The sequence below is a fragment of the Cydia amplana genome, chromosome 25 (assembly GCF_948474715.1).
Source record: "Cydia amplana chromosome 25, ilCydAmpl1.1, whole genome shotgun sequence".
NCBI lineage: Eukaryota > Metazoa > Arthropoda > Insecta > Lepidoptera > Tortricidae > Cydia > Cydia amplana.
Window position 1 is genome coordinate 798,311 of NC_086093.1, and position 27,771 is coordinate 826,081.

General features: G+C 36.8%; 3 protein-coding genes across 3 annotated transcripts in view; all 3 read left to right on the forward strand.

Annotated features, from left to right (window-relative positions):
* The first annotated feature begins 1,852 nt into the window (after nt 1–1,852).
* Nucleotides 1,853–3,248, forward strand: LOC134659522 (uncharacterized). The gene has a single exon (XM_063515185.1). The coding sequence runs from the start codon at nt 1,894–1,896 to the stop codon at nt 3,043–3,045; it is 1,152 nt and encodes a 383-aa protein (XP_063371255.1). The 5' UTR covers nt 1,853–1,893; the 3' UTR covers nt 3,046–3,248.
* A 2,437-nt stretch (nt 3,249–5,685) lies between these two features.
* Nucleotides 5,686–6,833, forward strand: LOC134659525 (uncharacterized). The gene has a single exon (XM_063515189.1). It carries the CDS (start codon nt 5,869–5,871, stop codon nt 6,823–6,825), a length of 957 nt encoding a protein of 318 aa, XP_063371259.1. The 5' UTR covers nt 5,686–5,868; the 3' UTR covers nt 6,826–6,833.
* A 1,471-nt stretch (nt 6,834–8,304) lies between these two features.
* Nucleotides 8,305–27,771, forward strand: part of LOC134659549 (dynactin subunit 1) — a 49,599-nt gene continuing 30,132 nt past the window's right edge. Inside the window, exons 1-9 of the mRNA XM_063515214.1 lie at nt 8,305–8,485; nt 10,881–11,017; nt 14,104–14,136; nt 16,606–16,656; nt 18,631–18,742; nt 19,555–19,668; nt 20,962–21,159; nt 22,578–22,677; nt 24,128–24,238. Coding sequence (XP_063371284.1) covers nt 8,312–8,485; nt 10,881–11,017; nt 14,104–14,136; nt 16,606–16,656; nt 18,631–18,742; nt 19,555–19,668; nt 20,962–21,159; nt 22,578–22,677; nt 24,128–24,238 — 1,030 coding nt within the window. The 5' untranslated portion in view covers nt 8,305–8,311. The remainder of the gene's footprint in view (nt 8,486–10,880; nt 11,018–14,103; nt 14,137–16,605; nt 16,657–18,630; nt 18,743–19,554; nt 19,669–20,961; nt 21,160–22,577; nt 22,678–24,127; nt 24,239–27,771) is intronic.

Consider the following 27,771-nt stretch of genomic DNA (forward strand, 5'->3'; position numbering starts at 1 on the left):
AAAACGTTACGTTAGCTACAGGAAATCATAAACTTTTTAAATTAACTATACTTTTAGTCTGAATGCTAGGTTGGCGACAACCAAGCGTGCAGCCAATTATCGGTCACCGCAACCTATGGACGCTAGCAACCCCAGGGGTGTCACAAGAGCGTGGCTGGTGTTAAGCGTTTTATCCGGTTGAGTCCTCTCGACATTTTCTCCTTACGATATGATTCTAGTTTAAATATGGTGATGAATGATCAAATCCCACCATATCTGGCTAGCCTAACATGACGTCATTTGAAAACAATGTCATTGACTCGCCACGTTCCGTCGGTGACACAATTAGTTGAGCAATTGTAATCCTTATTTCAAAGACAAAGTTTGCCAATCTGTTTCAAAACTCAAAATCATATTATTGCACGCCTATTACATTACCATGGACTAATCTAGTAGATTAGTCCACGCTATTACTAATATTATGAACCATAAGGGACTGCAATTTAATTACATACATTACTTAGGCCTTATTATGTACATGTACCTAAATTATCCAGAAATTTTACTGGCCCGATTTTGATGAAATTTGTTATTTAGGTGACTAGGTGATGTAGGATTATTCGTTTTGGAAATGCACCTTCTTATTTAAGTGAGATCAAATGATAGAACATATCCCAATCCAACACAAGCATAGCTAAAAATATGATTTTAGCTTAGTTTTATATGGAAGAGAAAAAATATTATGCTTGTAGAGGATTTTGTATTAAAGAATCAGTTATGAATTAATTAAATCAGCAATAAAGCCAATTTCTCTTCACCAAGGTTCACAGAGCTGGTATTTCTCAATGCACTCAATGAGCCAGCCGATGGGCAGCGCCTTCAGATGTGCCATGTTGTAGAGCGGCTCATACATGTCCTTGTATATGATGCAATGTGAACAGTTGTACAGCTTGCCGTCTCTCTGAGCATGGTATCGCACCAGCTTCTCCGCTTCACTTCAGCATAAACTATAAGATGTATTACTTTATTACTGAATTTATGTTCAATGTGGAGGTTGCTGTGATGTTTTGTTAGGGCTCTCAGCTTATTAGTGATGGCACGAGACTGTGACACGCAGTAAACCCTAATATCTTCACAATTCAGTTCAATCTGCCTCAGGACTAGTTCAAAATCAAGACTATCTTCTGTTATAATTCTTTATGCAGCAACATTTTGAATAATATCTCTTATCTCAGGAGCGGCAAGGGTTAGTGGTGTCTCTCCTTTACAGTTTATAGCGTTCATATCAGCTCCATGAGCAATGGCCGGATAGCTTCAAGTAGAGGAGTCTCATTGCCCTGCCCTGGTATTAACTAACGTATTGTGCCTCAGTAAAAGCCTAACCAAGTCCTGCCGGCCGTTCTGCACCACCTCATGCAGCGGAGTCCAGCCGGCATTATCTTTAGTATGGTACTTGCTCCTCCACTTAACAGTTTCCGCTTATGTTACAGTTTTGTACTATTAAAGTTATAAAACTTTGCTTGTTTGAGCGGGAAAAATCACAGTAGATTGAATGAAACAAAACAACAAGGAGGAAAGGAGAAAGAAAAGAAGAGTGACCTGACCATAGACTAACAGTGACAGCAGACAGACCGCGAAAAACGAGATTTCGTTATCTGCCTCTCTATCGCTCTTTCCCATTCCGATTTATTTTCTATTCCGTGCAATAACGAAACGTTTCGCCATCACAAAATTTGACGTACATATTGACTTGACAGAGAAAAAAAGGGCGGGAAACCGATAAAACAAGGCGGATTTACTGAAAATATTTCAATTATAGTGTTTAAAGTCCTTTTTTATTGACAAAACCAACATATTTTTCCTTATTAATTATAAATAATTGCTGTTAATTGAATTTGTGATTATATTCATTGAATGAGCCCAGGACGCGGGGGTGCGGGCGGCGGCCCCTCCCCCATGGAAACAGATGCCGCCAAAACTACAACAAAAAGGAGAAATAAAGATGTTTCCGATACAGAAGTCACATCATGTAAGCAAAAAATGACATACATACAAAGTCGTCGCGGTCTCTTCAAAGACCACAACCCCATATATGAAGATTTAACTAAAAGAGAGTACCCCGTACTGCTACAATCTGCTTCTAATGAACTGGCTCATAAAGTCCCCATGGACATCCTCAAAGTTAATGGAATATTAAAAGAGATTACTGGGGTGCAATATGTAAAGGCGGCGGGTAACTTTTTTGTCAAAGTTTATTTCGGATGTGCCAAAGATGCAAATGCATTTTTGCTAAACAAACCAGTACTACAAGCAAATACTTGGAAGGCAACAATCCCATATGACAGCATAGAGTGCCAAGGAATTATTCGTGCTCCTGTGGATCTAAGTGAAGAGACATTGCTCGAGGACTTGAAAGCGAGTTGTATGATTCTTGGTGTAAAGCGCTTTACGAAAAAACAGGACAATGGGCAATACAAACCACTCCCAACTGTCCTGGTTACATTTATGACCTCGTCTAGACCCGACCATGTAATCTACGATCATATCTGGATGCCTGTTCAGGAATACATCAGACCCTTGCTACAGTGCTTCAGGTGTTATAAGTTCGGACATGGCAGCGGAGCTTGTAAAAGCACTCAAGTATGTTCCATTTGTTCGGCGGGACATTTTTACAAGGAATGTACCACACCAGCAGACTTCAAGTGCTCAAACTGTAGTGGACCCCATTCGGCAGTTTCTTATACCTGTCCAGTTAAGGCAGAAAAAAATGCACAAATTAAGAACAAGATAAATGGCAAATTCTCTTATGCAACTGCAGCTGCAGTAGCTGTAGCACCTAATAGCAGTAATAATCTAAATAGTAAGATTCCAAAAACTCCTGCTAAAACACCTCACGGACGTGCTATGATTGCTGACATTATTAATTCTGATATTGTTCTTAATGCAATCACCAAAACAATTTTAGAATTAATGAAGAAAAAAGAAGTCAAAAATTCTTCCTCCGGTCCTATGCCAATATCCTCCCAAATGATTAAAGAGGTGCTTGTAACAAGTTTTACTACTTAAACTATGGACAGGTTGGGTATCAAACAATTAAAAATACTTCATTGGAACTCCAGAAGTCTATTTCCAAAACTGGGTCAACTTGTACATTTTTTGCATGGCTGTGACGAGAGTGTTGACATCATACTATTTAATGAAACTTGGCTGACCCCGAGCAAAATTATTAAATTGCCCGGGTTTACTGTAATTAGAAGAGACTCTAACCATCCGCATGGCGGTGTTGCAATTGCAATTCGTTCCAAATACAAGTTCAATATTGTCAACACTTTATCACAGTACCATTTTCAAAATATATTAATTAATATTAACATTAATAATTTTTCTCTAGATATGTTATGTGTATATGCTCCTCCACCTCCGAATGGTAAGTTTACTATAGATTCATTGAAAGATTCGTGTTCAAAATTTGTAAGTAATAATCGTCTGATAATAGGTGACTTCAACGCACATCACTCATCTTGGAGTTCAAGAGTCAATGATGGAAGGGGTAAAGCTCTTCATGCTTATGTGGAGAATTCTGATTTAATTTGTTTGAATGATGGCACTATCACCACTTTCGCTCCGTTTGGCCAACAAGGTAATGTTTTGGATTTGGTATTCGCATCCCGAGCTCTTAGTTCTAGTTGTTCGGTATCTGTTCTTGATGATCTTCTTAGTAGTAATCACTTCCCTTTGCTCATTAGTGTAGTTTTTGACTCGCCCACTCCTACATGTTATTCTAATAACTTATCTAATCCTCAACAAGATGATAATTCTCTAGCTAAGGTAAATTTTAAAAAGATTGACTGGTGTAAGTTTAACAAGTTATGTGATGATAAATTTGAAGTTTTTCAATTTGTAGAAAACCCTCTAGAAAACTATACAAAGTATTTGAGTATTTTACATGACATATTAATGACATTTGCTAAAAAATGTTACCATCATAAGAATAAATGCTTAAAAGCTATCCCGTGGTGGAATGATGAATGTGACCGTGTAGTGTTACAAGCTAAAATTGCCTTACGATCTTACAAACAATATCCTTCTATGGAAAATTTCATTATATACAAAAAACTAGATGCTTTAAAGAAAAGAACATTATTTGAAATTAAACGCGTGAGTTGGTTGAATCTTTGTTCCTCCTTTAATCGCATGACATCGAGTAAAATAATTTGGGATTATATACGAAGATTTAAACATGCAAAACTTAATTCCGTTTCTTCATCCCCCAATTTCTTTCAAAATCCTGACAATGCGACATTGTTTTTAGACAAAATTGCTTCTGACAATAATCATGTATCAAATAGTGACCTTAATGAGTACTTTGAGAATCGTGGCCGCCCGGAAGCTCAATGGATGGTCAACCCATTTTCTATTAGTGAGTTTTTAGCTGCATTAGAAAATAAAAAAGAAACTTCACCTGGTCCTGATTTAATTTCTTACAAAGTGATTAAAAACTTACCTCTTCATGCTAAGGAAATACTGTGTAAAATATTTAATAATTTGTGGCAGAGTCATTGTATTCCCCCAACGTGGAAAACGCAACATGTCGTTCCGATACTAAAACCTTATAAGGATTCTAATTGTGTTGAGTCATATAGGCCTATTTCCTTAACATCTTGCTTTGCGAAAGTTTTTGAAACCATGTTAAAAAATAGACTAGAGTGGTTTTCTGAAAATAGCAAAGTCATTCCAAGTACTCAATATGGTTTTCGAAAAGGTAAAAGCACAATAGATAACTTAAGTTGTTTAATTGGGGATGTTAAGAACAATTTTCGTTCTAACCAATATACTTTGGCGGTTTTTTTAGACATCAAAGGGGCGTTTGATAACATAGATCACTCATACCTTATTAAAAGTTTGTCTTTATTAGGGTTTCCTGGTCATATTTTACGTTGGTTATTCAATTTTCTTAATAATCGATATTTAACTCTAAAAGTTAGATCTTCGTTAATAGGTTCTAAAGTTTCTACAAAGGGTACTCCTCAAGGTTCTGTATTATCTCCTCTTATATTCATTCTAAGTTTGGTTTGTTTCATGAAACAAATTCCGGCTTCTGTTAAGCACTTATTTTACGCTGATGATTTGGTGTTATATGTAAATTGTAAAGACATAAAAATTGGTGAATCTATTATGAACAGTTGTCTACGTAATATTCATAACATATTAACAAATTTCCTAAAACTTGAGGTTAATGTTTCCAAATCTTCTGTAATTCTCTTTTCTCAAAATGGCTTACATTCTCCTCAAATTTTATACAATTCTAAAGTTATTCCTGCTCAGTCTTTTGTCAAATACGTTGGCCTATTTCTTGATTATGATCTTTCCTGGAAAACTCATATTGATACAATTTCTAAAAGAGCCGAATTGGGTTTAAACATATTGAAGTCGTTAACTGGAGTAAAATGGGGAGCAGATCCTAAGGTCCTTAAAACGATATATATCGCGACAATTAGAAGTCATTTCGATTATGGTTGTATGTTTTTTGCTGATGCGAATACCCATCTTTTAAGGAAATTAGATATTATCCAAAATAGGGCGCTACGAATTATTACTGGAGCTATGATGTCATCTCCAATTAATTCTTTGGAAATAGAGGCTGGCATTGTTCCTTTATTTGTACGCAGATGTTATATCACTGACAAGTATGGTCTTAAGTTGGTTAGTCGTGATAACGATGTTACTTATAGATATTTAAATAATGTAAATATTCCAAATTATAATTTAATAGCGTTTCCTAATTCTTCTTCCATAAGTGATGTTATAACTTATTTAAACTTTGAATTTCAAGATATAGTCTACTGGTCTAATTTGCTTCCCTGTTTTGAACATGAATACAATGATATTATGCGAGACGTGGTGGTTGAACTGGTCAAATTTGAATCGAAATATGACTTTTTGGAGTTTCTTGATGATAAGACTGATTTTGTTAAATTATATACTGACGGATCTAAAACTAAAGATAGGACCAGTTTTGCATTTTATGACTCTTTTTTGAACATAGGAAAGGTTTTCGAATGTAGTAGTTATTTTTCAGTATTTTCGGCTGAAGTATTAGGCATTATTTACGCTTTAGAATACATTCATGAAAATTATATAAATGAGAATAAGTTTTTAATTCTATCAGATTCCATGAGCGCTTTACAAGCACTTAAAAATAAATGTGTAAGTGGATCTGTAAATTATTTGATTTATAAGTTAAGAAGTTGTTTAAGTTCTTTATTAAATAGAAATATTACTGTTGAATTTTGCTGGGTTCCGGGACATTCAGGAATTTTTGGTAACGAACTTGTAGACAAGCTTGCCAAATCTACGGAAAATATCCAAGTTTGTGATTTAAAAGTACCTCAATCCGATTTAGTAACTTTTGTTAAAGAACTTATGATTAGAAGGTGGAATAACTCGTGGTCTAAATCCAAAGAAGTCAAAGGGAAATGGCTAGCTGAAATAGTCCTGGCACCTAGTACCAAGTCGTGGTTTGAATACCAAAGAAAATATGTAGAAAGGGGATTTATTACAACTATGTGTAGATTGCGCATTGGTCATGGTCGTTTTGCTGCACATCTATTCAGATTAGAGCTGAGTGATTCTGCTGTTTGTGCACATTGTAATTTTAATTTATGTGATCTTGATCATATTTTTTTCCATTGTCCTTCATTTAATTTACAAAGGCTATTGTTTGTTGCTATGTGTATGGATACAGGTTTGCAAGTTCTGCCAAACTCTGTACAGGGCCTTTTGAAATATCAACAATTATATCCTGTAATCTATGAATTTGTTATTCACACTATTGGCAGTCTGTAATTTTTTCATAAATGATTGAAATAACCATAAAATGTATGTCTAATGTAATGTTAAATTTTAGGTATAAGCTGGGCATTGTAATTACTTTACACATAGACTAATGTAATGTAACTTTTAAATTCATATCACATTGTACTGTGTATAAGCTGGAATTGTAATTTGTTTCGTTTTATGTTTGAGCTGATGGCCAAGTTGCCAATGCTCATAATAATAAATTTAAAAAAAAAAAAATTGACTTGACAGACATTTCTTCATTTGCTAAATGTTCAATTTCGTCAATACTTTCGTGTATTATTGTTACTGAATTTTGTTAATAAACGTGAAACATGTTTTAATCTTGTACCATCTTGGCCCAATTATACATCTCGTAAATTACACACAGGTATGTATACTCGCCTTTTACAGTTATGAGCGGTCATAGAGAGTATGTAGTAATAGTATTACTCATATGTTCGTTTTTCGTATTAGTTAGCTTCACCTTTTCACTTTACACTAAATTCAAAATTATTACGTAGTTTTCAATCATTTACTGCTTATTAAATAATCAGAGAGAGAGGAAAAACCATGCGCAAGTTTTTAAAATAAGAGAACAATCGAATCCCTATCTTGTAACAATATAATAAAACTGTAATAGTAGTGTATAATTAATTCTATATGACTACCTAGACTCCTTAACTCAAAAAATCTTTTTAATTTAAGATTAGTAGTTAAGTTTTGTAAATATGCATGCTTATTTTATGAAATAAACAGATTAAATTTTAATTTTTTTTTTTTTTTTTTCTGTGTAAAAATACAAAATCCGAAGCTCCTATTATTGAAAACATTCTTTCGTGTATATGTAACTCGAAACTGTCTTCAAAATTATGTCTGTTTATTAATACGCATGTTTTACTTACTAATCGCTAATTACAAAATAATGTAAAAAACTTTAACCACTCATTTTACATTGGGGTGAACCTTTTTTGTTAGTCATTCATATATCTTTGTTATATATTTGCTATAGAGGCACAGGTTTTTATCTAAAATATAAGCTTACTATCAAAATATTAAAAATCTGATTCATATTCAATATTTAGAATAGAATAGAATAGAATATAATTTATTTAGATATCTTCTTGTCTTATGTTAGCAAATTAAGAACTATGTGATATATTTTTGAGTATTATGCTATATGCACCCATATTTTTACACTTTTTTCACTCATATGGGCTGTTGTACTAAAAAATGTTGGTATACATTCTCTATGTCACTGCAAATTTTGTAGTTGTATTAACTTGTGAAAGAACCCTTGAGGCCTTATAGAATACATTTTTGAATTCATTATCTTTAATGTCAAAAACACATTTGTAAATTCAAAGTACATTACTTACACTAAATTAAAAAGTAATACATATATACAAATGTAAAAGTAATATACTCAGAATTTTGCAGTATCTATTAAATTAATGTACCTACACAAATATATAATTTTTGCAGTTGATACAAGATGTCCGAGAAGTTATCACTAGGGCAGCGGGTGAAGGTGGTGGGTAAGGACGTGAAGGGCTCCGTGGCGTACGTGGGGCACCCCACCTTCGCCACCGGCAAGTGGATCGGGGTCATACTGGACGAGCCCAAGGGAAAGAACAACGGGACCATCCGGGGACATGCCTACTTTACTGTAAGTTGATTTTGTAAGTCTGTCTGTCCGTCTGTTGGACCATTCCCCCCCCTTTAGCTCCGAAACTACTGGGTCTAAAATTTTGAAAAATACACAAAAAAATAGTTCTTTACCTATGTCAGGAAAACCTAGAAATGTGCAGTCAAGCGTGAGTCGAACTTAATGTACGGAACCCTTGGAACGCGAGTCCGACTCGCACTTGGCCGGTTTTATTATTACTTTCTCCTCTTATCAGCAAGTGTAATATGATAAAAAGTAAAAAAATAAACTCTTAAGAACCCAAGAACATGTCACAAACAAAAAACTATACTATTTCTAAATAACGTTTTTGATTGAAAATGCAACAGAATTTTCCCCATTAAAAAAGGTTAAATGGAAACAAATAAAATATCAGTTACAACAAGAATGCAATTTAAGTTTTTCAATGTAAAATAGCAGGTAGTTTGATATTGAATTAATATTTTTTCTTCGAGGTAGTTTCACATTTGTACAGAAACAGGCACACGCCATCATTTTTATAATTTGACAAATAATTTGCAGTGAAATAATTATTAACGTAGTTCATAGTGAAATGTGAAAAAAGGAAATCTTACGTCAAATATTTATATTTGAGTGGAACAAAAATAATTAGTGTTAAAAATGAGTTTAGGACAGATAGAAGCCTTTGAATTAACGTCTAACTGGGCACATTATATCGATCGTTTAGAACAGTTTTTAATTCTAAACAAAATACCAAAAAAACTAAAAGTCTCTGCCTTAGTAACTCTAATGGGTAAGGACGCCTATAACTTGCTAGTTCAATTGTGTTTACCAAAAAGTCCTATGACAAAAGGATTTAAGAAACTAGTAAAAATCATGAAGGAACATTTGGAAACAGCCCAAAACCTTAATGAGCGGAAATTTAGTCAACGCATACAGAAACCAAATGAATCAATCATGGATTTTGCAACAGATTTGAGAAAATTGTCTAAAAATTGTGACTGTAAGGTTGTTGACAGTATTCTATGTGACCAATTTATATTTGGACTAGTTGACAATGATATTAGACGACAACTGCTTATGGAAGATAAATTAACGTTTACTAACACTGTCAAGTTAGCGCTTAAAATGGAGAAATGTGATAAAGTGGCATCAAAAGAATCCCATGCATTTAAGGTAGCCAAGATTGAAGATACCAGCAGTATAGAATGCTTATGTGTGGATCAGTGTAATAGTATCAATGATTCTGTTCCAGAAATAGCATCTCACAATGTACAAAAAATAAATGTCATCGGTCTAAGTAAACTCGGTGTTTCGGTACTTCCTAATATTTCAATACCAAGTGATTCATTTGAACCTGTCAAACCATTTCAAGATGGCGGTGATAACTACAAAATAGTGAAAGCAGCGCTCAACTGTTCAATAGCTATCACTGAATGCAGTCTTGCTCTGATACAGGCGAATAAACAAGGATTATCTTACCACAGAGCAGAATCTTGCAATACAGCAATAAAGGCAGCTTTAAACTATGCTATAGTAGTCACAGAGAGTCGGCTGGCAGCGTTGCCAGACAGCCAATATAAGAACAGTGTAGATATATGCAGCCGGACTGTGAAATCTGCTCTACAGTTTGCCATCGCTGTAACTGAGAATCAGCTTATAGAGCCAGCTAAAAAAAACAAAAGTGAGGAAATGCTAGTGAAAAGTAACTTAACCGTTGCTACTGCAAGATGGCTTGTTGAAGAGAAATCGGTAGATTCGCCAATGGTGATCAAAAATCAGTGCCGGGAAATCGAAACTCCCCATACTACAGCTACTGACAGTTGGCGTGTATCTGAGCAGTCAAAAGTTTTAGAAACTTTTTCTGAATATAATTTAAAAATGGAAAACGTAAAATCTCCTAACATTCCCATAGCTACCCATGATTGGCTTGTTAAGACGGAGATATCAGAAAGTAACGATAGCATAGTCTCTAAAAGTCGGGACGTGAAGGTGGAGGAAGATATAGCTACTGTCAATCGCCAGGAGAATTTGGAAGAGTTGGTTACTACGGTGACCAGTCAAACTGTCAAGGTATTTAAAAGCCCATAGGCTAATGAGTACCTACTACAGTTATGCGTAAATTAAATGACTGTACTAATACTCATCCAGACACTTCTAACATGCCCAAAACAATTAGGTTGCATTGTTTTATCACATCATTCCTATGCGTTCACTGATACCTATGCGTTAAAATTGTTAAATATCAAACCATCAGCCATCTAGCCGAGCATAGGCCAAAGGTGTAGCGCCATCTATCCGAGAATGACTTTTTCTTGATTTCCGAGGCACGTTTTTTTCTTAGACTATTAATCTTATACAGAGTGACATATGTCTTTGACTGTACTAAGTTGATGTTCCATAACATTTGTTCCAGTGCGACGAGAACTATGGCGTGTTCGTCCGTCAGACTCAGATCCAGCTCCTGGACGGCGAACACAACCCCATGGAGACCTCCACGACCTCGGTAGACGAGCCCCGCGCCCCGCCCGCCGCCAACCGCCGGCTCAGCAGGTGAGCCTTAATACAAGGGACTAAGGTTCACATTCCAGTAAACTTTAAGTCAAAAATTGTAATACTGGAGGCAGGGTCCGAAAGGATAATTATCAATGATAGTTGTCGTGATTTATATGCCTGATAATTATAGATTTGATAATAACCTAATGAAATTTATAAAAAATAGTGATAAGCGCCCAAATTATTTTATACTATAGTTCGTTTTTTAGCATTAGAAAAAAGGTAAACAATCTTGATGTGTCTTTTAATTGAAAAACATGTTTCAAAAATAAGTCACGGCAAATATGTAACTATTATGAATCTAATACGATCATTTATATTCTTCTGCTTTCAGAAGTATAAGTTACTGATTTTTTAAAAGCGTTTTTCAATTAAGACATGTCAAAATCGCTTACCTTCTTTCTAATGCTAAAAAAAACGAATTATATCAAAGAATTCACAGGAAATAAATATAGCACCATCTATAAATATATCTGGGATAATTATCCGATAATTATCGCGATTATTATCAAAGACTATAATTTCAAACCCTGACTGGAGGTTACACGTAGAACGTAGGAATTTTCATAGTATTAAGTAGGTATTATTAGATATGAATATGACTATCACTTGGGAAAGATTTCTTATGTATTGTAACATTAATAAAAATATCCTTATTTATTTAGCAGTGCGGTGCGTAGCAAGAAACTTCTAATTTCTAGGTACTCAAGTGTGTCCAGCAAAATTAAGTAATTGTCAACTATTTTCAAATATTATCATCCTAAGATAATGAAAACATTACATTTGCTATAAATTGCCACTAATGGGGTTGGCCGGTCGAAGTATTTAGCAGATGGCGCCATCATAGCTTGCCCTGTCAATCCCTAGAATTGTGTCAACTTTTTGTATTTTAATGCCATGTCTGTTGTGTGCCATGTTTTTAAGCCAAATCTCATAGAAAAAGGGGCAAGCTATGATGGCGCCATCTATGCAAACCTTTGACAGTTGCCAACCCCATTCGGGCACATTTGGGCAGCCTGAGCATGAGTGTTTTAGAGGGGTACTTGGTATAGTTTGTATTAGATCTTCTAGTTTCCTACAAACTTGTGTTCGCACTAAGGTTGGTAAAGAAAAGCCAACGAGATATGTTACGTCGGCCTTGACTAAGTTACTTTTCACCACACCAGCTGGTAAAGGCTCTCTTGATTATTCAAAAACTGATAAGGTTGCATTTTATTCACATGCGAGGCAAAGTAATCAAATGCAAATTTTGAGTTGTTTTCTTATGTTTGCCGGTAGAATTGACTTTAAAATGATGATTTTAGAATGATATTGAATTGAATTGAATGATTTTGTTTGATATTTTACAGTTAGTATTTTCCTTGTGTTAGTGTGTGGAAAATTTTGTAGTTCACTATGTGGCAAAATTTGTTTAACCCTCGTGGCGTGAACCCTCGCAACAGCCAAGATTCCATTTCTCGAAAGTTTCGCTTGCTCGGGTATCAATATTAGCAGGAGAGGTTAAACAACAACTTTGCCCCCTTGTATAACAAATAACTATTACCGCTCAGCCCGCGCCCAGCGGCCACTCCAAGCCCGGAGCAAAACACAAAATGGTACACAATATACATTCACTACAAGCAAGTGTACTTCTTCTATTGTGTTGCTAGTGTTGCCAGATGCCATGAAATTAGCTACATTAAAAGTTGCCAGAGCCAAAATTATGAATAAATATTAAAGTCCGGCCTTTGCTAAGTTTGCACTGACTTGACAGTAGTCGACAGTGATAATATATGAGAGCGCTATATTTGATTGCGCTTGGCGTGAAAACTTAGCGTGGTTGGACTCTAAATAGGTCCTAACCTAATTAATACCACATTATTTGATATAGGATCATCACAGATTGAATACCACATTAATAGATATAGAACGTCTCAAATTATGGTCTGTACATCTAGTTTTGGTAATTAACTTAATACATGATGTTTAAGTTTACTGTTTTGAAGAATGGCTATTTAAATTGAAGAACCATAGAGATGTAGAATTAGAGAATTTTAGGGCTAGGATTTGTTCAGTAGCACACGATTTAATAAAATAAAGTTGTATGTGGCACGGAAGTATTTTTAAAGTTAACTAGGTACTTTTTAGGGCTGGAATAAAATTTAAGTACATCTAGTAGTTAGTAGTTCTGTAACTGTCATTTTACTGGTGTGTCATGGGAGCCTTATAAGGCACATCTACACAGACCGAGTTGCTTCGTGCGGCAGATTCTTGTCGTCTGTGTAGATCTGCCTAGTGTCGTTTTTCTATCCATTTCAAATATGAACCGATCTGACCAAGTGGATTTCGAGATCACCTCACTAATTACTTGAAACTTGAATGAAAAAAAAAGATTGTTGATGTGTAAAGTCAAAGAGAATTAAGAAGACATAGAGTACTCACTCCATACATCAGTTTTGATACCAAAAAGACTATTATTTTCAGTGTCGATGTCTAGCATCGAGTAGCGGAATTATCAGTACTGCTACTTGACAATAGATGTAGCACCGACCGGAAAGTCTTATGTTGTTGAGCATTAGACTTTCCGGTCGGTGCTAAATCTATTGTCAAGTAGCACATTCTGATAATTCCGCTACTCGATGCTAGATGTCGACACTGAAAATAATAGTCTTTATGGTACCAAAACTAATGTATGGAGTGAGCAATCTATGTATTTTTTTCTCTATGCTCGTAAGATTGTCTCAAAACCCACTTTATCAGAACGGAATTTGGAAGTGTGAAAACCATAGACTAGGAATCCTCTAGACGGAGTTTAGAGCAATTATAATGAAACCGATGCTGCCAAAAATACTGGGGTGCGGGGGACGAGGTGAGCGAGTCCCGTGCCGTGATTGGTCCGTTCAAAGAAACGGACGTCACACAAAGACACTTTGACTCGAAGATGGAGTAAAACTACCGTATATTTGTGGCAGAGGGGGTAGCGCTACTATGCTCAGTCTGGAGGATGTCTTGTCTGTGGTGAAAACTAATTATTTTAGTTGTAAAATCTTCATTAGTAGCTAGTAATAGTAGTGTGGGTTCTAACCGTGTGTTTTCTTCGCTAGTATCACAGTGGCCCAGCGCTCTAGACCCACCACGTGAGTAATCACTGTATCCATAGCACTGATGTAGCTTAGTGCACAAGGTTGCGGTGTCTAGTGGGGTGAGGTCGTCATAATACGGTCTTTATATACTACTTACTGAAAAGTCAAACCATCTTCTTTGTACAGTCGCCATCAGATATATCGGAGCGGCCAAGGCGCTCACAAATATCTGAACACGTCTTTATTGTGAAGGTGCTAGAGTGAGGCCGCTTTTGCAAAATGTTACTTGTCACTTCTTGATATCTGTCAATAATAGGGTTGCCAACTATTTTTTGGTGGAATATAGTATTTTCCAGAATAAGGCATCAAAAATATAGTACATTTCAAAAAATATAGTACTTTTAGATAAAATACTAAACATAAGTGTAATATACGTTTAATCGGATATATAGTATTTTAGCGTACTATATATTTTTCCAAAAGTATATAGTACAGAGAGCCAAAATATAGTACAATACTAAATAATATAGTACGGTTGGCAACCCTAGTCAATAAGGATATTTAGACTAGGCCCCATAGTGGCAAGATCGCCATCAAAAAGGCGTTTTGCACTAAGTACCAATTTTTTTTTAAATTGGTATTAATTTCTAAACTAGGCGAATACCAGAAAAGTTAATAGGACATTTAATTTTTAAATATGACCAGGAATACACTGTTCAAATCTTTAGTTTGTCTAATGACTGTCTCATTTCAAACATAGACAGAGAGAATCATACTATCTTTGTCTTACACTAGTACTAGCACCCAAAAGAAAAGGATGAGTATAGTTTTCCTGGTTCTTACTGACTGACAAATTGGTTTGACCAACGCGTTGTATAAGATGAATTAGTATTTTGCGTGTCTATGACGATCTTATCCCATAAATATGAAATAAAAGTAGAGCCGAGTGTTTGTATGCCACCAACTCTTTACGTGTTTCAGTGTTTCCTACTTTAATATGCCTGCGATGTTTATTTCATATTTTAACTGTTTTTACATACGCTCGGCCAATAGAAAACTGTCATGTGTTGTCCAAATTAGGTTGCAATAAGTAGGTACAGATGTATTTGTTTTCCATCGTATTTTCTCGGAAACTTTCGTATTTGTCATGCTACTTCAGTGAACCTCAGTACTTTTTGTGCCGAGACCGACTGAAATAGCAAGACACGATCGTACGTTTCCATGAAAATACGATGGAAAATAATTATGCACGACATATGTAAGAAAGTGTTGTGTAAACGATAAAATCGACATTTTATGCACTTTATGTTAATAGTTATGCAACATATTTTAGTTTGTGACTATATTGAATGATAGTGTTTCCAATTACTAAGCTTGGATACCGGTTTAATTTTTAAACCGATTTCAAATAATAATATTTTACGCAACTTGCCAGTTAACTACCCACCATTCCTGTTTTTGTACTAATATTGTACAGTCAAGTGTAAAAATATGGGTGTAGACATATTTTTGAGATGATTTGTGCACCCATATTTAAAAAATTCGAATAAAATAATTTGGACATCCAGATAGTTTTCTATCTTCATTAATTCGTTCTCTTTTAGACGCATGTTGTTGTCCTTTTTCCTTGGTATCAAGTTTTCTTTATGTTTTGTAAATAATTTTACTGCACACTTAAATGTTCATCACAATTTTTGTTATTTTTAGCAAATTTTTCATTGATTATATACAGTTACAACATAATGAACAATACGACACACAGTGTGAAAAATAAAGTAGCCGTATATTTGATAGTTGAACTAGTTGGCGCTGTACGGCGACCGTACATTATACAGCAACTAGGTTGTCAAGTGATAAGGTTTTACAATCTAGTTACCACAAAACGTATGACGCCGTATAGCGCCTGATTCAGCTGTCTAATTGGCGGCTGTCTAATCAGATATATCGGAGCGGCTAATACGAGTATCTGAACACGCCTCTAATTTCAGGGTGTTAGAGTGCGTGGTCAGATATTGTGAACATCTTGGCCGCTCCGATATACCTGATGGCGACTGTACTCGTCTACGTATCCCTGTGTCTAAGATTTTTGCAATGACATTGGCTAAAAGATTTTATTTTGTTTTTGTAATACTCCTGTGTTCGTGTTAGATAATTATTTTTAACCTATGTAATTAATTCCGTATTAATGATATTTTATAAACAGTTTAAAAATATAGTACATATTTAGAAAAAATGAGTTACCGATTTACTATATTTTTATTACAATTACATTAGTAATACATTAATATGTAATCATTGACCTATCTACAAAAATTAAATCAAATATCATCACTGCCAATTTATTAAAGAAGGCGCTTTGGGAAAAAAATCTCCGTCGAAATAGTTGATTTTAAAAGTATTTGAGACAAATTCGTGCCACGTATCCACGAGTCTACAGCACATTATAAGCTTTTTGGTGTAGCGAGGTCAATGAACTCTAACTATACTACTAAAACTAACAAATAACATAACATTATCACAAAGGGTGCGTCGCAAGACGGCGCCGGCGGCGAAGGGCACGCTGTCGATGTCGAGGTAACGACGTGACGTCACTATAATATAGTATAGTAGCTACCTACGCACCATGCGCGCCTAGTACACGCAATGTATATGCTTGCTCGATTATCTATCCTCCTAAGTGTAAGGTCTGAGTAGACGCTCGGAGCGGAGCGTTCGGCGGGGCGTGCAGCGTGGCGTCGCGGTCAGGAGTAATTTGAGCAGCGTGCACTAAGGCCGCTCCTATACGCTTGCATTTGTTTAACATGCACGCCGCACGCCCCGCCGCGCTGCACGCCCAACTTGAGCGTCCACTCAGGCCTTACACTAAGGCCCAAGGTCCTACCTATAGTAAGGAGTGGTCCGGAAAAAAAGTAGCAGCACTAAAAACTTTTAGTGTTGCTCTCGTATTCTGTTTTTTTTTGTCTTCATATTATTTCAATTGTGAAATGTATCTGGCTTACACGATTTGCTATATTCCGTTCTATTAATCATAGTAGCAGCCTCAAATGTAAATTATAGCTTTGTGATTTTACCTATTTTATTTTTCACAAATGTAGCTATTGCTGTAGTTGATGGATAATTTAGGTTTTCAATAAAAATGAATCGTTTTCTGAGTAGGAAACAAGTGGCCATCAACCTCTGATAAAATGTTTTGTTTTTTTCCTCTAAAAATGTTCTTCTTAGTCTAAGGCCTGAGTGGACGCTCGAAGCGGAGCGTTCGGCGGGGCGTGCAGCGTGGCGTCGAGCTCCCAAGGGATTTGAGCAGCGTGCACTAAGGCCACTACTATACGTTTGCATTTGTTTAACATGCACGCCGCACGCCCCGCCCCGCTGCACGCCCAACTCGAGCGTCCACTCAGGCCTTACACTTACTTTTTCCTAATCAGAATGCGATATCGATTATGCCCTTAAACGGACCGCCATTATTTTTTATACCTTGTATTTAGTTATTTTAAGAAATACATAAGTTTGCACAGTTTACTTACGTATCGTTATTTATTTTGCTTTTCCTGTGTTACTTTTCAGTGCTTAAAATTTATGCTACTTTTCTTTACAATTATTTTGGGTGGATCAACTATTTATTGTTGTTATTCTGTCTCGTCAGCCAGGGGACTAAAATAACTTGTAAATCACGTTTTAATCACACGCAATTTTAACTAACTTTTTAACTAACGTATTTGGTAAAATGTCTTGAAATCGAGTTTTAAAGAGTGACCCAGGAGAAAGTAACCCAGGTAACGAGGTGCTAGAAAAGTTGATTCACCCATATACGCTATGGGGCTACAGTTTATAACTTATCTTATCTTCATTTCCAACTATATGGGGGTGCATTCCACAAAAAGATCTACGATGTCGGGGACGTGACTCGTATGGCAGCTACCTTAATAATCTGCAGAAATTTGTATTATATACTGTTTGAATTTAAAGCTAAGTTACCTATCGAACGTTATCATGCCAAATGGGCATTTGTATTTAAAGTTTTACCCCAAACTCGCATTTAAGATATTGGAGTTTTTAGTTAGAGTTTTCCAATCAAAATCACGAGCTCTTTTAATCCTACGAGAAGAAGTGTCCCCTGAGTTTCATAATTTGTTGTTTGTCCGTTTTGTTGCGGTCATAGAAGGTTGTATTGAAAACGTAACCCAATGGACAAATAAAAATGGGGACATAGAGTAGAAATATATTTTCAACTTTAACACAAACTAGCGACCCGCCCCGGCTCCAGACGGGTAAACAAATTATACATAAACCTTCCTCTTAAATAACTTCTATTTTAAAAAAACCGCATCAAAATCCGAGGCGTAGTTTTAAAGATCTAAGCATACATAGGGACAGACAGACAGCGGGAAGCGACCTTGTTTTATACTATGTAGTGAAGATGGAGGTACAACTTTAAATCTAAATGCCCAAATATCAGCTTCGTTGCTTTATCAGAAGTATTAAAAAATAGAGTCACGTACCCGACATTTTTCCAGAACGCCCCTACATCGTATAATTCATACATTTCAGTTCACGAACGTCACTGGCGAGCAGTCGGCAGTCGTTGACGTCATACGCTTCACCGACGGCTGAACGAGCCGCATCGCCGGATCAGGCGGCGAAGCGAGCTTCATTTGTCGAGGTCAGTGAACCACTGTTGAAAGTCAGCTGCCGCTCCGTTGGTTCAATAAGTAAGCATAGAATGCTCACTCCATACATCAGTTTTCTTACAAATACGCTTGTTATTTTTGTAGTCGACATCTAGCGACAAGTAGCCGATTTATCAGTACTGCTACTTGTCTAATGCTCGACAATTTTCAGCTAATATAACCGGATTAATCGGAACTCTTATTTAATTCCTGCTTGTAATATTAGTTGTAATTTGTTGTGCAATACACTTTTCGTCAGTCGCGACACACGTGACATCTATTGTCAAGTAGCGGTACTAATAAATCCGCTACATGACGCTAGATGTCGACTACGAAATAACTCGCGTTTTGGTAGGAAAACTAATGTACGAGTATGGAGTTACCACACTTTCTTTACTTATATTTCTCTATGGTTATACCTAGATTAAGAATCTCTGACTATCGATTTATGGTTCGAGGTTCAGAAAGGGTTATATAATATAATAAATCGTCGCTATATTTACTCAACCTCATATCTGCAACAATCATTTGATGGAAATGTCGCTTTTCTTTCAACTTAAACTTCAACTTCAACATTTATTCAGCAAATAGGCCACAAGGGCACTTTTACACGTCAACATTGAATTTACATACAAGCAAAAAAAAAAAAAAATACATCAACAATTATTAAATACAACTGCAACTACCAAATCAAACTAAATAACTAAACTAAACTTTCATTCGGAATACGGGTGTTTTTGTCACCAAATGAGTGTTGCAGATACGAGGTAAGTATAGCGGCGCTATGTTCTTTTTCTGTTGGCAGACCGGATTCGTGGAGACTCTTACGCAACAGTACACACCGGGACAGAGTATGACGTCACCCGCGCCCACGCCGCACGCAGAGGACCGGTTGGCCAACCTGCAAGCGCAACAAGAGGTAACACGACAAAAAAACCGGCCAAGTGCGAGTCGGACTCGCGCACGGAGGGTTCCGCACCATCAACGAAAAATAGAGCAAAACAAGCAAAAAAACGGTCATCCATCCAAGTACTGACCCCGCCCGACGTTGCTTAACTTCGGTCAAAAATCACGTTTGTTGTATGGGAGCCCCACTTAAATCTTTATTTTATTCTGTTTTTAGTATTTGTTCTTATAGCGGCAACAGAAATACATCATCTGTGAAAATTTCAACTGTCTAGCTATCACGGTTCGTGAGGTACAGCCTGGTGACAGACGGACGGACGGACGGACAGACGGACGGACAGTGGAGTCTTAGTAATAGGGTCCCGTATTTACCCTTTGGGTACGGAACCCTAAAAAACAACGGGTCGCCCTCAGGGAGTGCCGGCAGAAGTGAAAACTCAATGACTAGTGCAAAATGCACTATGTATAATTGAGGTTAACGCCATCTAGCGTTAATTACTTGAAACCCCTAAGCACATCACTGTTAGTACTCGAGTTATATTCATACCAGTTAGAGCGAAACTCGCTAGATGGCATTTAAATCAATAAAGAACAACTCAATGACATTAAATGTAACAGTATTTCATGTAATGTCATTGAGTTTTTCTTTATTGATTTAAATGCCATCTAAATAAGTGGCCATCTAAATCTTACGGTCACGTGATCGTCTTACGCTGTCTCGGGTTTAACATTTTTTCCCCACCTCAAAAAGTGCCCAGCGCCGCTAAAGAAGTTTTCACTTCAAAAATATTACGCGAAACTCTGCGTAGAGGACGCCACTCCCACAATAAGACACAATCTAAGGGTCTACCGCAAACGAGAGAGTCGAAATTTTGTTATCTAACCTCTCTATCACTCTTGCATATTCGAGCGATAAAGGGGCAGATAGCAGAGTTTCGATTTCGCGTTTCCCGGTAGGCCCTTTGTAAACAAACCGCCTTGATGTATCAATGTCATATTTGATTGTCTGTGAAAACTTGTCAAAAAACAGTTTAAGGCACAGTATGTATAAGTTACTCTATGGTATATATTTGATTGTCTGTGAAAATTTGTCAAAAAACAGTTTAAGGCACAGTATGTATAAGTTACTCTATGGTATATATTTGATTGTCTGTGAAAACTTGTCAAAAAAACAGTTTAATGTACAGTATGTATAAGTTACTCTACGGTTCACGAAAGGCGCTAGTGCTGCACTCTGGCGGCAAAACATTGCAGTAATACTCCCTATTAAAATAGTTGTCATATACTAAATAATTGTTGTTTTCAGATAACCCAACTCAAATCAGAAGTCGAAGACCTAAAGGAAAAACTCGAAACCCTCCGCGTGAAGCGAGCCGAGGACCGAGAGCGCCTGCGCGAGTTAGAGCGAGTGCGACTACAGTTAGAGCAGGCCAACGAGTTCAAAGCGCGCATCATGGAGTCGCAGGCGCAGCTGCAGAGGGACTTGCAGAGAGCGAAGCAGGAGGTGAGGACTTAAATAAGTCGAGGGAGAAATGACAAAGAAAATAAGCTTTTAAGGCATATTAAAGTGTCTTTGAGCCTTAGTTGCCTAATAATAAAGGTTTTTTTAATTAAAAAAAGAATCTTAGAAGAATTTTAGCTTATAATAGTAGTATAGTTACACTTGCTTGTGCGATTTAGTTACACTTTAGCTTATAACTCTCGCGTTAGAGCGAGTGCGACTACAGTTAGAGCAGGCCAACGAGTTCAAAGCGCGCATCATGGAGTCGCAGGCGCAGCTGCAGAGGGCGAAGCAGGAGGTGAGGTCTTAAATAAGTCGAGGCTGTAATTAAAAAGATTTTTAGTTTTTACACCATATTAAAGTTATAGATGTGTCTACGGACCTCAGTTGTCTGATAATCAATATTTATATAAAGCCTGACCATTAATATATGATCATTGTCAAGAGGGCCCTGCTATTCTCATGTATATGTGACAGTACAGTATAGTATGAAAAAATTAGTTCCAGTGAAATTCCGCAACATGGCGCTTGATTATACATATGCCTGGTCAGGCTTTATTTTAGTTTGATATGATTAAAGGGGTCTCTATTGTTTCCCAAATAGTTTTAAGTCATGTCATAATTGATTTGGTTCAGTAACGCGTCACTTTTCAGGATTGCAATAAAACTAACCTAACCTAACCTATCTGAGCATTTTCACTTGACTGTGCACCTTAAAGCGCGACTTAAGTCGTGTTTCAGTAACTTCTAACTGTTACATTCCTGACAAAATCTAAGGGATCTGACATTGACCGTCAGTTTTGTAACGATTGCTAATCGGCCGTTAGACAAAATGTATGGGATAGTGATGGGTAGGACATCAATTTAAAATGAGTTTGTATGAGTACCTCATTTTCTAAAATGAGGTGTTACAATGTCTTACTTCAAATGAGGTGAGGTACTAGCATATTTTCAGCGTCGACTATTCCATTAATTCCAACGGCGACAAAAATATTTAATGTATATACATATTTATGTATTCATCACTTCCTTTATAAATAAATAAATAGTAACATTTAATTGGAGTGCAATTCTGGAGGTTAAGAATAGAACTTTTAGGAGAAAGATAATTTTAGAATCAAGTAAAATGAATAGAGGAGTGAAGTAAGACATTTTTTCGGTACGAAGTACTGCGACAAATTAACAAAATGAGTGGTACAAATGAGGTGCCTCACGAGTGAGCGACTCAACACTAGTATGGGATCTGACATTTAAGCGGCCGTTAAAGGTGAACAGTTAAGTGAAAATGCCCATCTGTAGGATAACCTTACGGAAATCCTGAAAAGTTAACGGTTTCGGTTTTATGACTAATGATAATATGACAAACAATACATTATGACTTAAAACTTTATATTATATAAATACTGTTTGTTTGTTTTTAGGTTCGCGAGGCCCAGGAGGCCCTGGACACCCACAACGATGAGACCGCCGAGCTGCAGGAGGCGGCCGAGATGGCGGCGCTCGACAAGGAAATGGCCGAAGGTAGGAAATATACCTTACAAGTGCGAGTCGGCCTCGCCCACCGAGGGTTTAGGTTCGCGAGGCCCAGGGGGCCCTGGACACCCACAACGACGAGGCGGCCGAGCTGCAGGAGGCGGCCGAGATGGCGGCGCTCGACAAGGAAATGGCCGAAGGTAGGAAATATACCTTACAAGCGCGAGTCGGCCTCGCCCACCGAGGGTTCAGGTTCGCGAGGCCCAGGGGGCCCTGGACACCCACAACGACGAGACGGCCGAGATGGCGGCGCTCGACAAGGAAATGGCTGAAGGTAGGAAATATACCTTACAAGTGCGAGTCGGACTCGCCCACCGAGGGCTCCGTACCTCAAAAGGAAAAAACGGAAACCTAATAGGATCACTCGTCTGTCTGTCCGTCCGTCTGTCACAGCCTATTTTCTCCGAAACTACTTGACCAATTAAGTTGAAATTTGGTACACATATGTAAGTTTGTGACTCAAAGATGGACGTGTAACGTAAATATAAAAAAAATTAAATATGGAGGCAATTTTTGGGGGGTAAATGAGAAAGCTAAAAAAAAAAGTTTTTCAAACTATATCGTGCTACATATCAAATGAAAGAGCTCATTGTAAGGATCTCAATTTTTTTTTTATAATTTTAGGATTAATAGTTTAGCATTTATTCAAAAAAATAGGCAAAAAATGACCGTTCCCCCCCCCCTTATCTCCGAAACTACTGGGTCTAAAATTTTGGAAAAAATACACAAAATAGTTCTTTACCTATAGATGGCAAGGAAAACCTATTAGAAATGTGCAGTCAAGCGTGAGTCGGACTTAATGTACGGAACCCTTGGAACGCGAGTCCGACTCGCACTTGTTTTTATACCACATCGGTGGCAAACATACGGGCCGCCTGATGGAAAGCAGTCACCGTAGCCTATGGACACCTGCAACTCCAGAGGTGTTACATGCGCGTTGCCGACCTTTTAAACCATGTACACTACTTTTTTGAAGAACCCCATACTGTAGACCCTCGGGAAAACCTCGGAAGGGAGCTCATTCCACAGCCGGAGCGTCCGCGGGAGGAAATTCCTCTTACACCGCACCGCATAAAGGTTCTAGGGTGTTTTAGTATTTGTTGTTATAGCGGCAACAGAAATACATCATTTGTGAAATTTTCAGCTGTCTAGCTATCACGGTTCATGAGATACAGCGGTGACAGACAGACAGACGGACGGAGGAGACTTAGTTATAGGGTCCTGTTGTAACCTTTGGCAACGAGAGGGGGAGGGGCATTTCCATTTAGTCTTAGGGAGGCTAATATATTCGCTGTATTGGGTACGGTCTTGGTAGCTCAGATGGCAGAGCACTGGGCTAGCGATCCATTGGTCGTAGGTTCAAGTCCAAAACCGATTTTTTTCCATTTTTAATTGGTTTCTAAGGAAGTTTCAATCTTTTTAATTCTTTTTTTTTCAGAGCGCGCCGAGGCACTTCAACTAGAGCTGGAGTCCTGCCGCGAGAAGTTGGAGGAGGCAACCTTGGACCTGCAACTCATGCGCGCTGAAATGGAGGCTTCGGGGAACACCCGTGAGTTCTTTTACAGCACACTTGCTTGTAAAGGGGGTGTTTCTACACATGTGCACTGTAGCACACGGCCACGGACTTTTATTGCTTTGGATATATAGTTTTTTTTACTTTTCACGTTGTTGTAGTTTGTTTTTTTTTTCATTAGAAAAAGGTAAACAATTTTGACGTGTCTTTTTATTGAAAAACACTTTTGAGAAATAAGTCACGGCAAATATGTAACAATTATGAATCATAAACGATTAATTTAGCGTTTTCCCAGAGGTAAGACCTAGCTAGATCGATTTTTCGCCCCCTATACCAAATTTCATCGAAATCGTTAGAGCCGTTTCCGAGATCCCCGAAATATATATACATATGAACATATAAATAAATAAATATGCAAGAATTGCTCATTTAAAGGTATTAGATAGATTTACATTCTTTTGCTTTCATAAATAATAGTTACTCATTAAAAAAAAGCAGTTTTCAATTTAAATAGTTTTTTTTCTAATGTTAAAAAAACGAACTATATTTAAAATTATTCTTGTAAAATATATGATGCTCTGTCTCATCATGTGAGAAAATTTAAAGATTTTACAATTTCGTAAATGGTTAGTAATTTTATTATTTTAAATTATTTTCATATTGTCAAATTGAACTGATTGTAATAGAGAGGTAAAATCTAAGAAAATAACGTGCCCTTTAACATCCAAAATAGATGGCGCTGTACCGCGCCGTATGTTTTGCGGTCACTGAATTGTTAAACGCCAACTTTTGACAATCAGAGTTACCGCAAAATGTATAGAGCAGGGATGTTGCGGATGCCGATTTTTTGACATCCGCGGATGCGGATGCGGATTTTTAAAGGCTCACATCCGCGGATGCGGATGTCAAGATAGATACATAAAAAACGTCAAATATTACATTTTAGTAATTTTTATTTCAAAAAACCGGCCAAGTGCGAGTCGGACTCGCGTTCCAAGGGTTCCATACATTAAGTCCCACTCACGCTTGACTGCTCATTTCTAATAGATTTTTTGGCTAATGACTAAATTACCTAGCAGTCGTCACTTACGTCGATGCTAAGACGTTCCTGTACCGACCTGTTCCACATCCGCATCCGCAAAACTCCGCATCGATTTTATGCGGATGCGGATGCTGATCCGGATGTTGAAAATAATGCGGAAGTTCCGCGGTTGCGGATGCGGATGCGGATATTCGCAACATCCCTGGTATGAAGTTGTAAATGTACAGCGCCATATCGTTTACCTGTCAAATTCGAATCACGAAATTGTCTTAGATTTTACACATCTTACTCAATCAATGTATCTTTGGTACGGTTACGCACGGGTTTTATTTGCAGATGCTTTCTTAAATATAGATCTTATTTAGTTTTAAAATTTTGGGTGTAATTTTCTATACTTACATAGAAGATTTTTTTAAATAATATACTTAAATTTTGTTCATTTGCCACTTGAGAGTTAAAAATAATGAAATAATAACTGTTAGTTTTTCATAGTTCCAGAAAATTTAAATTTTTAACTCTCATTTTGGCGGCCATGACAGTCAGCAGCAGAAATTGCTAAGGTGGCGAAGTGTTCAAAATGATCTTGACGCAACTTTATCGTTAAGGGAATAAGAGCGTGTCAAGGTAATTTTGAACACCTCGCCCACTTAGCAACTTCTGCTGCTGACTGTACACTCAAGAGCAATGAAAGTGAGTTAATTTTAATTGCTTTTGAGTGTAAACAAAAGCAGCACACACGGTTTTACAAAAACGTTCGGGGTACACGGCTCAAATTGCTTTATATTTTTATATTGTAAAGTATACCAACACTAAAAAAATATTTTAGATGTAGACGATTATAATATTATATTTATTTCATTTTATGTTTTATTATGTATATATATATATTTTTTTTATAGAAAAACTTAAGCAGCTTATGGTTGTACGTATATATCGCAACTTTTGGTTTTGGGTCGCACATAGGTATCATTTATTTTGTATTATATTTATGCTCATATAGTTTCATAATTTATATTTTTATTTTTTATTTTATGCACGACCGTGACACATTCACTGCTTTGGGTGTTTAGAGGGCTGCTTATTGTCGGGGTTTTATTTTTAATTAAAAAAAACGCAGTAGGTCTATGGCGTAAATCTATGGTTTTCTTTTGGCTCTCCATATGTTAGGAATTATTACATTTATTTTTTCTTAAAAGACAATATCAGGCGTGGCTCACTCCACAATTTTGTCGCTTTGCTACAGGTAGCTAAAAGTACATCCGTTCGGCCCCACTTGGGAAAAGCCATAAGCCGCGCGTGGTGCCACCTAGCGGCCATATCTGCGCTGATCGTAACAGACGCGTTTTGTTAGAGAGCGAGTCTTCTGTACCTAGTACTATTATTTATTCTGTGTCAATATGAAGCTTTATTTTCCCACATTTACATAATCTATATTGACATAATAACATATCAAAGCTCTAGTTTTATTTTCAATGTTATTTCGACATTCTAATGACCAAAAACGATGGGATCGATTAATCAAAAATATTTTTTACGAATGTGAATGTGTTAGGTCTTTCTATGTGTATGTGTATAATATTATTTGCATGTATTCTGTGTCTGTGTTGTTTGTGTTTACAGTCTCCCGTTGACATGACTTACTCATATATTTAATTGATTCTTACATCTTTTTGTACCTATTCCTATTATTCTTGCCACAATTGAATATCGGATCAAAATAATACCAGTAATATATTAATTCGACTAAACAGAAATAGTATAAGTGAAGATATGTTTATTTGTTTCATTTCCCTTCAAATTTCGAGACCTACAGCTAATTCATGAAATGGGTCATCAATTTTTTTGACGGTCAAAATATTAGACAGGCATTTTGTCACCGTCACCATTTATGAAGCAAAGATATTTAAAATACCTTTACAGTACATATGGCCCTATTTTCACGCACTAGTGCGTAAATAAGCACTTTTCGTTGCTATGTCAAATATTTAAAGGGGCATATGTACTGTAAAACGTTGTACGATACACGTGCGAATAGGGAATTCGCAACTCGTGTCGATTTAAAACACTCCCTTCGGTCGTGTTTCAATATATCGCCACTCGTTTCGAATTTCCTCTTTTCCGCACTTGTATCGTAAATAAACTATTTTTGACTGACTAGAACTTTGAACAAACCTTCAATAACCATTTTACTAAACATCCCAAATGGGGTATTCGATTGTATTTAAAATAAATTATTTTACACCATGCGTGAAATAAATCATCAGAATATTACAGAAACGTAGACAGCAGTTATTTTTAGACACAACTTCTATTTTAAAATCCCTATAAAACTATAAAGATTAGGTAATTTGATAGTGACGTCATATGCTAGTGTTTCATATAAATTCCATACTAGCTAAATCGTTTTGTCAGTTCGAAAAACAACTGGCCGCGTAGCCAACGTGCCAATCGTTTACGCTCCGTAGCGATCGAAACGCAACTGTCACTGTCGCACTAATATGGAAGAGTGATAGACACAAAGCGTTTC